The sequence below is a fragment of the Trachinotus anak genome, unplaced genomic scaffold, assembly GCF_046630095.1.
Source record: "Trachinotus anak isolate AG129_WGS33_773 ecotype Australia unplaced genomic scaffold, CSIRO_AGI_Tana_v1 ptg000021l, whole genome shotgun sequence".
Taxonomy (NCBI): Eukaryota; Metazoa; Chordata; class Actinopteri; order Carangiformes; family Carangidae; genus Trachinotus; species Trachinotus anak.
This window is the reverse complement of record NW_027273872.1, coordinates 18,456,217-18,467,180: the sequence shown is the minus strand read 5'-3', so window position 1 is coordinate 18,467,180 and position 10,964 is coordinate 18,456,217. Positions and strand designations below refer to the sequence as shown.

Sequence of the window (10,964 nt, the reverse complement as noted above, 5' to 3'; positions counted from 1 at the left end):
CAGATTTAACTAAGTAACTGTTTTGCAGTCCCTGGACAATTAATACATTGTATAGTGTACAAGGATACAGTATAGGCTATGCTTTTAATCAAAAACGTTTACATGTATTTATTTATTCATTTATCTATGGATAGAAAATGAGGGTGAGCACTATAGTGCACATTCTACGATAACTAACGTAACAGTATAACACATGATGTACTGGTTTGAGATAAACTTGATCTAGCATGAACAGATCAACTTTGAAGAGTGAGAACAGGTTAAACAGAAAATGACTTTATTTAAGAGGAGACTTTTTAGTTTTAGCATATACATCCATATCATATACTGATGTTAATTAGCCCAAACTTTCAAACTTTGGTCAGTGAGTAACTTCATGCTTATCAGGCTACTATGTGACAGCCTCAAACAGCAGGACATAATGAGAAATTTGCCTCGAAGACATTTTTATTAAAAAATTCCTGTGGTGACGTCAAATGCTCTTGGTGACCCCAAATGCATCAACTTCACTGTTTGGCTGACATTAAAAAGTCTTAGAATATTGTGAGAAAAGCCTGCAAATAATTAATCAATATGGATTAACCTACTTGTTACATGCAAAGGTCACAAAGAAAGAATTTGAAGCACTTGTAAACTTATGAATGAGATCAGAACAGTTGTTAAGTTCATTTTCAAGATATGTGGCTTCTGCCTTTCATCAGGCTCAACATTCAGTAAATGATAGGAAAGTAAATGTATTTTTTCAGCAGTACAAAATCTTTCACATTTTGAGTATCAGTTACAATCACTATGGTATCTGGTATTTCGGAGTGTATTATTGTCACAACCCAGAAACAGTGGCAGAAAAATTTATCTGTCATAGAAAATCCACAAACTCCATTACTTAAGATTTTTCCCATGGTGTTTTGGTCTCCCTACACTCATATATGCATGAAATGAAACATTTTTGGCTCATAAAATTTGACGGTCATTGATACTAGAGGACAGGAGAAGCCCTGTATTTTCCCACTGATGGCTCAGCTGTTGCCCCTAGTAACAATGACAGTAAACAGGCAGGGATGACAGCAAGTGACAGCGAGGCCAGACCACAGGAAATGCCTCTCATCCTCTGTTTCACTTCCCTCTCTGGATGAGAGCTACGGTTGGTTGTGGGCCATAATTATGGGAATCAGAAACAGAGCAACAACCCAGGCTCTATTTTCGGAGCTCAATTTGAACATTGTGTCATTCACAGTCCACAATAGAAACACTCACACGTTTGTATTCTTATTCTGGGAGGCCATTTGCACCAGTAAATGTCATCATGTAAAGAACAGGAGTTTTTGCGCAACTGAAATGCAAGTTTTGGATTCATACTTTTTTTTTTTTTTTTTTTTCTGGTTATCATGACCATGGAGAAAAATTTTTGGCCAGTTAAACTTTCTGTAACATGTTTGTGCAACGTTTTAGAAACCAATATGCCAGATACCAGTGGCAGGTGCTGTGAATAAATTGAGAAAAAAAAAAAAAGCGTAATTCAGGGCGAGAAGTGAAGTTTTCTGCTTCATGGCTATAAACAGTTGCTTCATCATTGTACTAGCTGCCTCTGTTCAATCCGTCATCGGGTGTCAAATTTCCTTCCCAACTTCAAGCACGTAAGACCATCATGACTTGGGGGAAGACGCATTTACAGCGAGTACAAAATGTTTGGGTACAGGCTGTTTTCAGAACCTGTTTGACCCCACTCCCCTGTGTAGTGTGTAACATTCTTGCTTTGTGGCATGTGCCTCACAGTTGACTCATCTCACAGGAGTGTGAGGTTAAACCGGCTGGAGAGTTTTTGCACTCTGTTGTGATTCTTTAAGTTTCTGTCTTTTGAGCTTCCCCTCCCCTCCCCCTCTTCCTTTCTCACATAACACATCCATCTCCCCTTTGCCTGAAGTAAAACGCTGGGTCAAAACAGAATGGAAGTGGATTCGCTGGGGCTGAAAGTCCTCACTCGTTCAGGTTACAGTAAAGTGAGAATTACGTCATGGCCTATATGTCAGCCTTATCTTTCAGAGCAGTAGTCTATAGAGCTTGAAACTTCCTACAGAAATTTACAGTGAAATATAATTGATGTTTAGGACAGTGTGATAACACAGACAATGTAACTAATTAAACGCTGCTAAGCTGAAAAGGGATTTTGAATGGCGGGCAATGCTACATTTTTTTAAGACAGTGGTTTCACAATAAAAGAACCCTGGCACGTTTCTGCTGTGTAGTTTCAAGACTCAAAGATCTAAACACGCCCTTCTGTCAGCAGGTGCCTGTTGTCTGTCAATAATGATCCTCCCGCTTCCTCCTTATGAGACAGGAGTGCTGTCCGCTCTGAGTCAGCAAACCACATCAGCAAATGAAAAGGGTTTCCCAGGGTGATCATGTTTGCTTTTTAAAATATAGACTAATTTTGGGAAGACCACCTCATCCATCTGTTTCAATTATGTCACAAACGAAACATGACTTAGAGGTCAAAAGATCTCCATCTGCTGTTGTCTTCCTGGTAGACCGGTGTTTTGTTTCTCAGCATGTGGAAATTTACTGGACTTCAGATTTCTATACAGTGATTAACTTTTATGGTTAGCCTTTGCTCTCGGCACATTGAACACTATGTACCTCTGACTAATAAAAACAAAGAATAAACTTTTATGGCACCTGTGGCAGATATTTACTTATTATCTTGTTATTTGTCAACTCTCAGTTGAAGAGGCAAAATTGAAACCTAATTAAACACTAACATCATGGAAAATTTGGCAAATTCCTTATTTGCTGACATACAGCGCTTTACACAAACAATTAAGAAAACATAAGACTAATTTTCATTCAGTATGATAAAAGTACAATGATGATGATTCTGTAAACCTTTATTTATCATCACAATATGGCTACATTTTGCCGAATTTAATGCCAAATACATAAATGACCACTTCAGCTAAACCAACTAATGTGCCGAATACAAAGAATAATTATTTGGTGAGCAAATGTCATGGCATTTGAAATGGAATTGTTATTAACCTAAAATTAAAAAACAAAAAACAAAAACACACTGAACCATCAAATTTGAGTATTTTAGTAACTTCAACTAGGAAGATTTGTGGTGACAGTTGTTTTGTAGTTTGCCACTCACATGGCTGAATGACTTTAAAATGACTAAGCTGGCAAAGAAATCTAAACAAAACAAAAAGAAACTGATTTTATTTCGACAGAGTGGAGTTCTGAGATCATCAAGGGTATGACTAAAGTGATGGCCTACTTTTTTTAGTCATCCTGGGCGCTACCCATTATGCTCTCATAACTGACGCTTTCTTTTTTTTACTGCTTTTTAAAAAAAAAACCTTTATATTTTTGTTTTAAGCGCTACAAGAGAGAATGAAAGAAAGAAAGAAAGAAAGAAAGAAAAAGAACAGCAAAAGTTGACCTGTTTCACTATCCACTGAAAGCCGGCCTGGCGGGGCGGGCACAATGACGTCCGCAGGGCTGGCAGGAGGCCGGGAGGGGCGGGCCCTGACGTCAGCCGCTTCTCATTCACAAGCATGGGGGGTATATAAAGGCTGCTCGAGGCGCCCGGAGTCAGAGGCTGCTCACTGTAAAGTTCACAATAGGCCACTAAACTTGCAAAGGAGGACCGCAACTACCGGATACACTCAAGAAGAGGAAAGGACCAGCTTCCGTAGTCTTAAAAGTTGTTTTTTGTTTTTTTTTCTCTCTAAACAAGCTAAACCGGAACAAAGGACTTGACTTCAAATATTACTTCTTTGTATCTTTGAGGGAGGGGGGAAAAAAAAAAAAAAAAACTTTTTTCACAAGAGTTCAAACTTTCCTGCCTTACACGCTTTATGTATTTGGATTTAATACTTCTATCCCGCCGTCCTACTATGGTCATAATGGAGGTCCCCACCATCGACTGTGCGTCCCTGCGTGCCTTGCTGGAGGGCGACGTCCCGGGCTGCCTGCTGCTGGACTGCCGCTCCTTCCTGTCCTTCAACTCGTCCCACATATCGGGCTCCACGAATGTGCGCTTCAGCACCATAGTGCGCAGGAGAGCCAGGGGGGGGCTAGGACTTGAGCACATCGTCCCCAACGAGGACACCAGGAATCGGCTGCTGACCGGGGAGTACCAGTCCGTGGTGCTGCTCGACGACCGCAGTTTGGACTTAAGCCAGGCGAAAAAAGACGGGACACTGATGCTTGCTGTTTCTGCCCTGTGTCGCGACCCCTGTGGAGCCAGTGTTTTTATCCTTAAAGGTAAGGGGAAAAAAAAAGAGATTTGCTGTGTAAAAGAGCCCCACACAATAGTTTTACTGTATCCTAACAACGGCACAACAAATGCGGATTACAGCTGTCACCATACCAGCTGGTGCTGGGGGTAAACAATGTTCCAAAATAGCCCCCCGAGCAGTTGTCACCTTTTGGAGGCCGTTATATAAATGTGGATGTGTCTCTGTGCCGTCCTGTGATCTGACCTTGCTGTATTTTTTTTTTTTTTTTTTTTTTTTCCCCTTTTTTAGGCGGATTTGACACATTTTCCACAGAGTATCCAGAGATGTGCACCAAGCCCTCACCTCCACAAGGGCTCAGTTTGCCCCTGAGCTCCAGCCATCCTGGGAGTGCAGACCCAAGCTGTAGTCCATGCAACACTCCCTTATATGATCAGGTTTGTGTCTATTTATTTCCTATGTCAATAGACACACAACACACAAGACACTTTTTTCACTTCCTGGTGGTCTGCCGTGGAGCTTCTGTTGACTGACTGGGTTGTTTTTGCTTTCCTCTGTCTAGGGGGGTCCTGTGGAGATCTTGCCTTTCCTGTACCTTGGCAGTGCTTACCATGCCTCCAGAAAAGACATGCTTGACATGCTGGGGATCACTGCTTTAATCAACGTCTCTGCCAACTGCCCCAACCACTTTGAGGACTCCTTCCTCTACAAGAGCATCCCTGTTGAGGATAACCACAAGGCCGATATCAGCTCCTGGTTCAACGAGGCGATCGAGTTTATCGGTGAGTACATCCACTGCTTTTACACCTTTCACAATCAGTCAACTGCCAAATGTGAGCGCCTATCACAGCTGTTACCTCCTGAGCCCGTTGATGGCAAGCAACACAAACACCCAACCCCCCTCTTCCTTCACTTCACTCTTTGATTCCCGGATTTAAATTTTAAAAAGTTCCCTCCAAAACCGACCAGCTGGCTCGGCACAGGCTCCTCACTCCGCTACAATAGTGGTTACATCATCGCCACCTCTCAGGCGGAGAAAAAGGGATGCCCCCCTTTTTAAATGAATCGAGAGGCAGTGGCCTCAAACTAGTTTTGTAGTGTGTAGGGTGGCTGGGCTTGAATAGCTCCCTCCATGCCACTCTTTGTTCTGACTGAACAAAAGGCAATTTCTCCTCACTCACTGTCGGCCTTCCTCCCAGATCAATACCCCCAGCAGGGGTCTGTTCCCCTCTTTTGTCCCTTCAGACTGCCTCCTTTGGGAATAACCCCCACAAGCTCACACCCTGCACCCCTGTTAACTGTGTTCCTGTGTCTTAATGAGGGCTGTTGAATTTAAATAGCAACTGAAAGTGTTGCGAAGACTTCTGTGTTTGTGGTTTCCTGTGACAGGCAGCGTTGTAACCTTGAGTCTAGATATCGTCACCTCAGAGGTGTTTATGATGCACTAATCTTGATTTCTCTTCTCTCTTCTCTCCCTTAGACTCAGTGAGGAATAAAGGAGGCCGCGTTTTTGTGCACTGTCAAGCAGGCATCTCCCGCTCCGCCACCATCTGCCTTGCCTACCTCATGCGGACCAACCGCGTGAAGTTGGACGAGGCCTTTGAGTTTGTCAAACAGCGTCGCAGCATCATCTCCCCCAACTTCAGCTTCATGGGTCAGCTCCTCCAGTTTGAGTCCCAGGTCCTGGCCTCGTCCACGTGCTCCTCAGAGGCAGGCAGTCCAGCTATCGGCAACAGCAGCACGGTCTTCAATTTCCCTGTCTCCATCCCTGTGCACACCTCAGCTGGTCAGCTGTCATTCCTCCACAGTCCCATCACCACCTCTCCCAGCTGCTGAGGAAAGTGTTGGCAACACAGACTTTGTTTGGACTTGAACTGCACCTCAGCAGTGACTCTCCAATGAGCCACTGCACAAAGCACAGTCCCGATTATGATCCATTTTATGGTGATACTGGTATCACTAGACAGAATGGGAGCTGTTGTTCGGGGTCAGTACATTTGACTCTGCTGGCCAAATCTCTGTAGGTCAGCCTCATCATTTCAAGGGGAGATTGATAACTACCAGTGGGCAGTATTGATGTTTAACCTCCTAAATGTGAAAGTTATCCACAGTGTACAATCCCACATGACTTGGGAAATGGCTGAAGATAGTTGAGGTTATTCCTTCAGAGGAAATTAGAAGTATCTGCATATTCCTTATTCAAAAGACTTTTTTTTATGAAGGCAACTGCTTTTGATAATCACAATCATTTAAATTAAACAAAATGGAGAGGGCTAACAGTTTCAGCTCAGGAATGTTAACATATCCTCTCAAAAGTCCACTTTGCTGTCTGTACTGGTTGAAGAAAGCAGTATTAACCTGTTTTGCAAAATGGCATGGAAGTTAATCCTTCATTTGACGAACAATGAATGTATACCCCTCTTTTCATGTAGATGTGACAGAAATCTTCATGTTCAGTTTGAGAGTTGAGTGGGGTTGCCAATTCAAACGCAAACACCTGCCTTTCAAGACATCATGAAACCTTGACGATCCTGACACATTGGGGAAACCAACCACAAAATACCTCATGTTTCTGTACTGTGTACTGCGGCGCTGAGGCGGACAGAACCCCAAAAAACTACTAAAATGGGGCCACGTAGTCTTCAGTGACTGCATTCTGACATATTTATTTAACTAAAGTAATATATTTCTTTATCATATCTATTTTTGCATATGTTTGTTTAAATGTTGTTTTTATACCATTGAATAAATCTCATTAGAATTTTTTATACTCAGTTGGAGATCTGCTCATTTTTTCATCTCATATTATTTATCTGTTTAATCAGTAACTAGCTGCAACTATTTAATTTGTTGATTTATTTATTTTTTTCCACTTTCTCATTGCTTAACGAGAAAGCGGCAAGGAAAAATGTCAAGCACAGTTTCCCAAAGCCAGAAGACATACTCAGATTGCTTGTCCAACTAACAGTCCAAAACACGAATATTAAATTATGTATTATAGAAGGTAAAGAAAAACTGGCAAGTACACACAATTTGAAAGGAAGCTGTGAAAGCTGAAGCATGTTTGCTTAAAATATGCATTTATTTATCTTGATGCCTGTAAAGAAAAAAAAAAGAGAGACATTTGATCTTCTGGCATGTCAGAAACATCTTTGCACCCATCCTTCCCCTTTTTGCCCCGTGCGATGGAATCCTATCATATATCTGCATAAGGACTGTGCCCACATAAGAAGCATGATGTCATTGCGTCGGCCATTGTTCAGACCACACTCCCTCTCTATGAACCCATCTGAGGCCAGGGCAACAGCAGGAGGCCTAAAGAATCAGCTAAGGAGCCCTCCCTCTGTGGCCACAATAGGAGCAGCTGCAAGGCGTTTGGGAAAAGTGTGACAACTAAAGAGCTTTCAGGGCTCAGTCAAGCACCAGCCTTGTGTCCCCTGCCTCACGCGCCAATGGGGAGGTGGGACAGAGACGGCCATGAAAAGGAAAGGAATATGTTTGGGTTGCAAATTAGCCAAAACATTGGCTGTGACCCTCGATGGAGTGTGAGAAAAAAGAGAGGAAAAAAAAAAAACATCCTCTAGAGGTCTAGAGGTGATGATGATGATGATATCCCAAGGCCTTCATTACAAAGAGCAAAGATTTAGGGGGAGAACAATTTCACTGGTTTCTACAAATGACAAAACGAATCCTTTTTCTGACATCCACCTCGTAACTGACAACAATACAAATGTTTGTCTTTGAAAGAAAACCTCACTAGTGATGATGCCTCTGTGATGAAAGGCTCATTCATTACCTCACCAGCTTCCTCAGAGAAGCTGTGGTTTTGGTGACATATGTGCAAGCCCCCCACCCTGCCAGCCCACCCGCCCTTTGTGTCTTTAGATTTCCTGTTGTCAGGAGGGAGGTTGGCAGGAGTGTGTGTTCGTGTCTGTATGTGTGTGAAAGTCGTTAGGCATCTTTTATAATCTGATGAGGGTGCTTTTGGGGGGTAGGGTGGGGGGGCTCAGTCAATTGCCAGGTCTGGGACATTAAGGCATTGTGATTTTAAGCGTGTGTGTGTGAAACGATCTGAATATGGTGTGAGACAATCTCAAGAAGCCCTCAAAGCGAGGCTCACTCCTGAAACAAGGCTGTGTTTGTAATCTTGACTGATTTGTTGAAAGAGCAAAGTTGAAACTTAGGTCTGACTGTTTTTCACCCCTGTCTTATCATATCCTCACATTTTCTGTCCTGTATCTATGAGACAGTATTAACCATAACGTCATTTGCCAGTTTCACTATGTTGTCAATTGGCCGCTCCATTTAGCAGCTAAGCTCTGACTCAACTTCAAAGACATTTTAATTAACACGGTCCTAAAGAAACAAAGATTGTATAACGTGTCAGACACTGCTGCCATGACAGGAAGAGACACAATCCCATCCCTCCCTTTTACATCATCTGGTCTGGATCAAATCTGTGGCAGCTTTTGGTCTTCTGTTCCATGACCCCCTTCACACCAGTTATGTGTAACAGACCGACTTCTTTAATGAATGACAATGGCCTATTTACATTGAATTCTGTCACACATACAGAATAATCTACTAGGTTAAAAAACCCTTTTCCTATTCTGACCTATATTTGCCAAGATTGTTATATATATATAGCATGCATTTGGATATTACTCCCTGTAATGCAAAAGATTTGCTCGTAGCCTACCACTGAACTCTCCCTTCCAGCTTAATGCACCCTTCAACGCTCTATTTAACTGTCATAGCAGTGCCACAACACTTGATCAGTGTATTGGGAATCATTGGGCAATTTTGTACATCAATTACCTAAGAGGATTTTTGTTACACTGTGTAATCCACTTTTGTTGTAGAGTGGTAACAATTGTGGCCAGAGGGTTTACAGTTTGCTCCACAGATGGATTTGCTTGATCACAAAGCACACATTTGTCCAGCATTACTGAAAAGGAAAACAATAGTGTTTTTTTTTTCACCCAGGTCCATATTGTTTTCATATCATCAAACAGGAACATGTGGTGGTTACATAATAGAATATAAAACAGGCAGACAAATCACTGGTCGTGTGATGGTCCTGTGATTTTTAAGTATCCTCAGGAAAGGGTTTGCTTCATGTTAGTCATAAAAACCTGATGAGTCGATTGTCGGTCAGTATATCAAGACTCATTGCAGTAGGTTTCTTCTGAGTTTCTGTGTCTGCATTCAATTCGCAATGAAAATTGGTTCATTCGAATATCCAGGGAGGGAAGTTGTTTTTCTAATCAATTTCATAGCTCAGGAATGCACCACACCAGCTGTCTTTTCAAGTCGCTCTGACGAAAACAATACCGCGCATCAAGTCACCGTCGATGAGGAGCATAATTTAACCCAACTTCCTGTGGGAATGTGACTGGTCTGATTACTGGGGGTTGCTGAGTAATTACTTCTCACACTTCATCGTACCTTGAAAATGGATTAAGTCTCTCTCTCTCTCTCTCACACACACACACACACACATCCTTCCTGACACACAGACACAATATCCTGGGTGAGAAGATTTAGTCCACACATTGATGTCATGGCAGAATACTCACCTGCAGTAATTCTGTAAGAGGATTATGACTGTGATGGGAAGGACTCTGTCGCAGCCTGTGTTTGAAGCATTATAGTGGCTTGTTCTAACCCTTGCATGAACAGAGTGCACCAAGCACACACACTCTGTTTGTGCCAGATGCCAAATCTGATGTGGGCATTGTCATAAACAGAGTCAGAGCCTATTCTTCTTCTGTCACCGTTGATAAAGAAAAAGCACCTCTACCAAACCTTCAGTATTCATGACATTCCAGAGCTGGGCTCCAACAGAAACCCTGCAAAAGAGGCCAGACAAGCTGCTGTTGCGTGACAGGAGCCGAGATAAGGTCAGATCTGTGACATGATAGGTAAAGACTTGTACAGCCCGAGGAATGTCAGGACATTACGTATGGCTGCAGTGAAGTGGCTTTTCCTTGCCAGCAGGGCTCCCCTTCCTTTAACAACCCTGTCTGGAATGTCAGACAATGGTGGAAGAGAAACTGCACTGGCTCTAAAGGTGTACATTGCTGGTGGACCAGTCATATCATCCAGGCCATCTCTACAGATGTTTTATGACGTTAATCTCTCATTATGTTCATGTTAGTTCCACCTGTCTAGATAAGAGAGTTCTGCTATACCTGGGTGTACGTGTGGGGCATTAATTCTCTAATTCACTGTGCTGTAAAGTTAAAAAAAAAAAAGGAAAAAAAAGGCTGATATGCAGAAGTAGCAACTTCTGCATATTGGCGTCATAATCATAAAAAGCTCAGATATTTGAATGATAGCCAGGAGGGACGCATCTCTCAATCCCCCTAGAGCCTCACTCACTCTACTGACTCTGAACAGAGCCTGTATTTTTCCACTCGCTGGAGGTAAGGGGTTGTGTTCACAAGCAGAAGTGAGATCCTGTGTGGAGTATTCAAGGAATGTCTGGCATCCTGTCTTCTACCCTGACTGCACTCAGGGCAGATGATGTCACACCCAAAGACCATATATACGAGCAGAAACAAATCACAAAGCTGCAGGCAGATGTGTTTGGCTGCTAAAATGTATAACATCTTGTATATATTTCTTTTATTACACAGAAAGTTGAGGTTACTAATATATTAGTTTGACTTCCATGAGGATATCTTTGCAGAACAATTCAGCAAGCAGGACAAATGTATCTGGGTT

General features: G+C 42.4%; 1 protein-coding gene across 1 annotated transcript; it reads left to right on the top strand.

Annotated features, from left to right (window-relative positions):
• The first annotated feature begins 3,590 nt into the window (after window positions 1-3,590).
• Window positions 3,591-7,009, top strand: dusp1 (dual specificity phosphatase 1). The gene is made up of 4 exons (XM_071457701.1): window positions 3,591-4,263; window positions 4,527-4,672; window positions 4,798-5,017; window positions 5,716-7,009. The coding sequence occupies exons 1-4, from the start codon at window positions 3,855-3,857 to the stop codon at window positions 6,069-6,071; spliced, it is 1,131 nt and encodes a 376-aa protein (XP_071313802.1). The 5' UTR covers window positions 3,591-3,854; the 3' UTR covers window positions 6,072-7,009.
• The last annotated feature ends 3,955 nt before the right edge of the window (window positions 7,010-10,964 follow it).

Bases quoted from the DNA above. Each gene is read 5' to 3' on its own strand.
- dusp1 (XM_071457701.1), top strand. From the start codon at position 3,855: ATGTATTTGGATTTAATACTTCTATCCCGCCGTCCTACTATGGTCATA. The intron at 4,264-4,526 runs GTAAGGGGAAAA...CCCCTTTTTTAG, and splicing joins CAGTGTTTTTATCCTTAAAG to GCGGATTTGACACATTTTCC. The intron at 5,018-5,715 runs GTGAGTACATCC...TCTCTCCCTTAG, and splicing joins CGAGGCGATCGAGTTTATCG to ACTCAGTGAGGAATAAAGGA.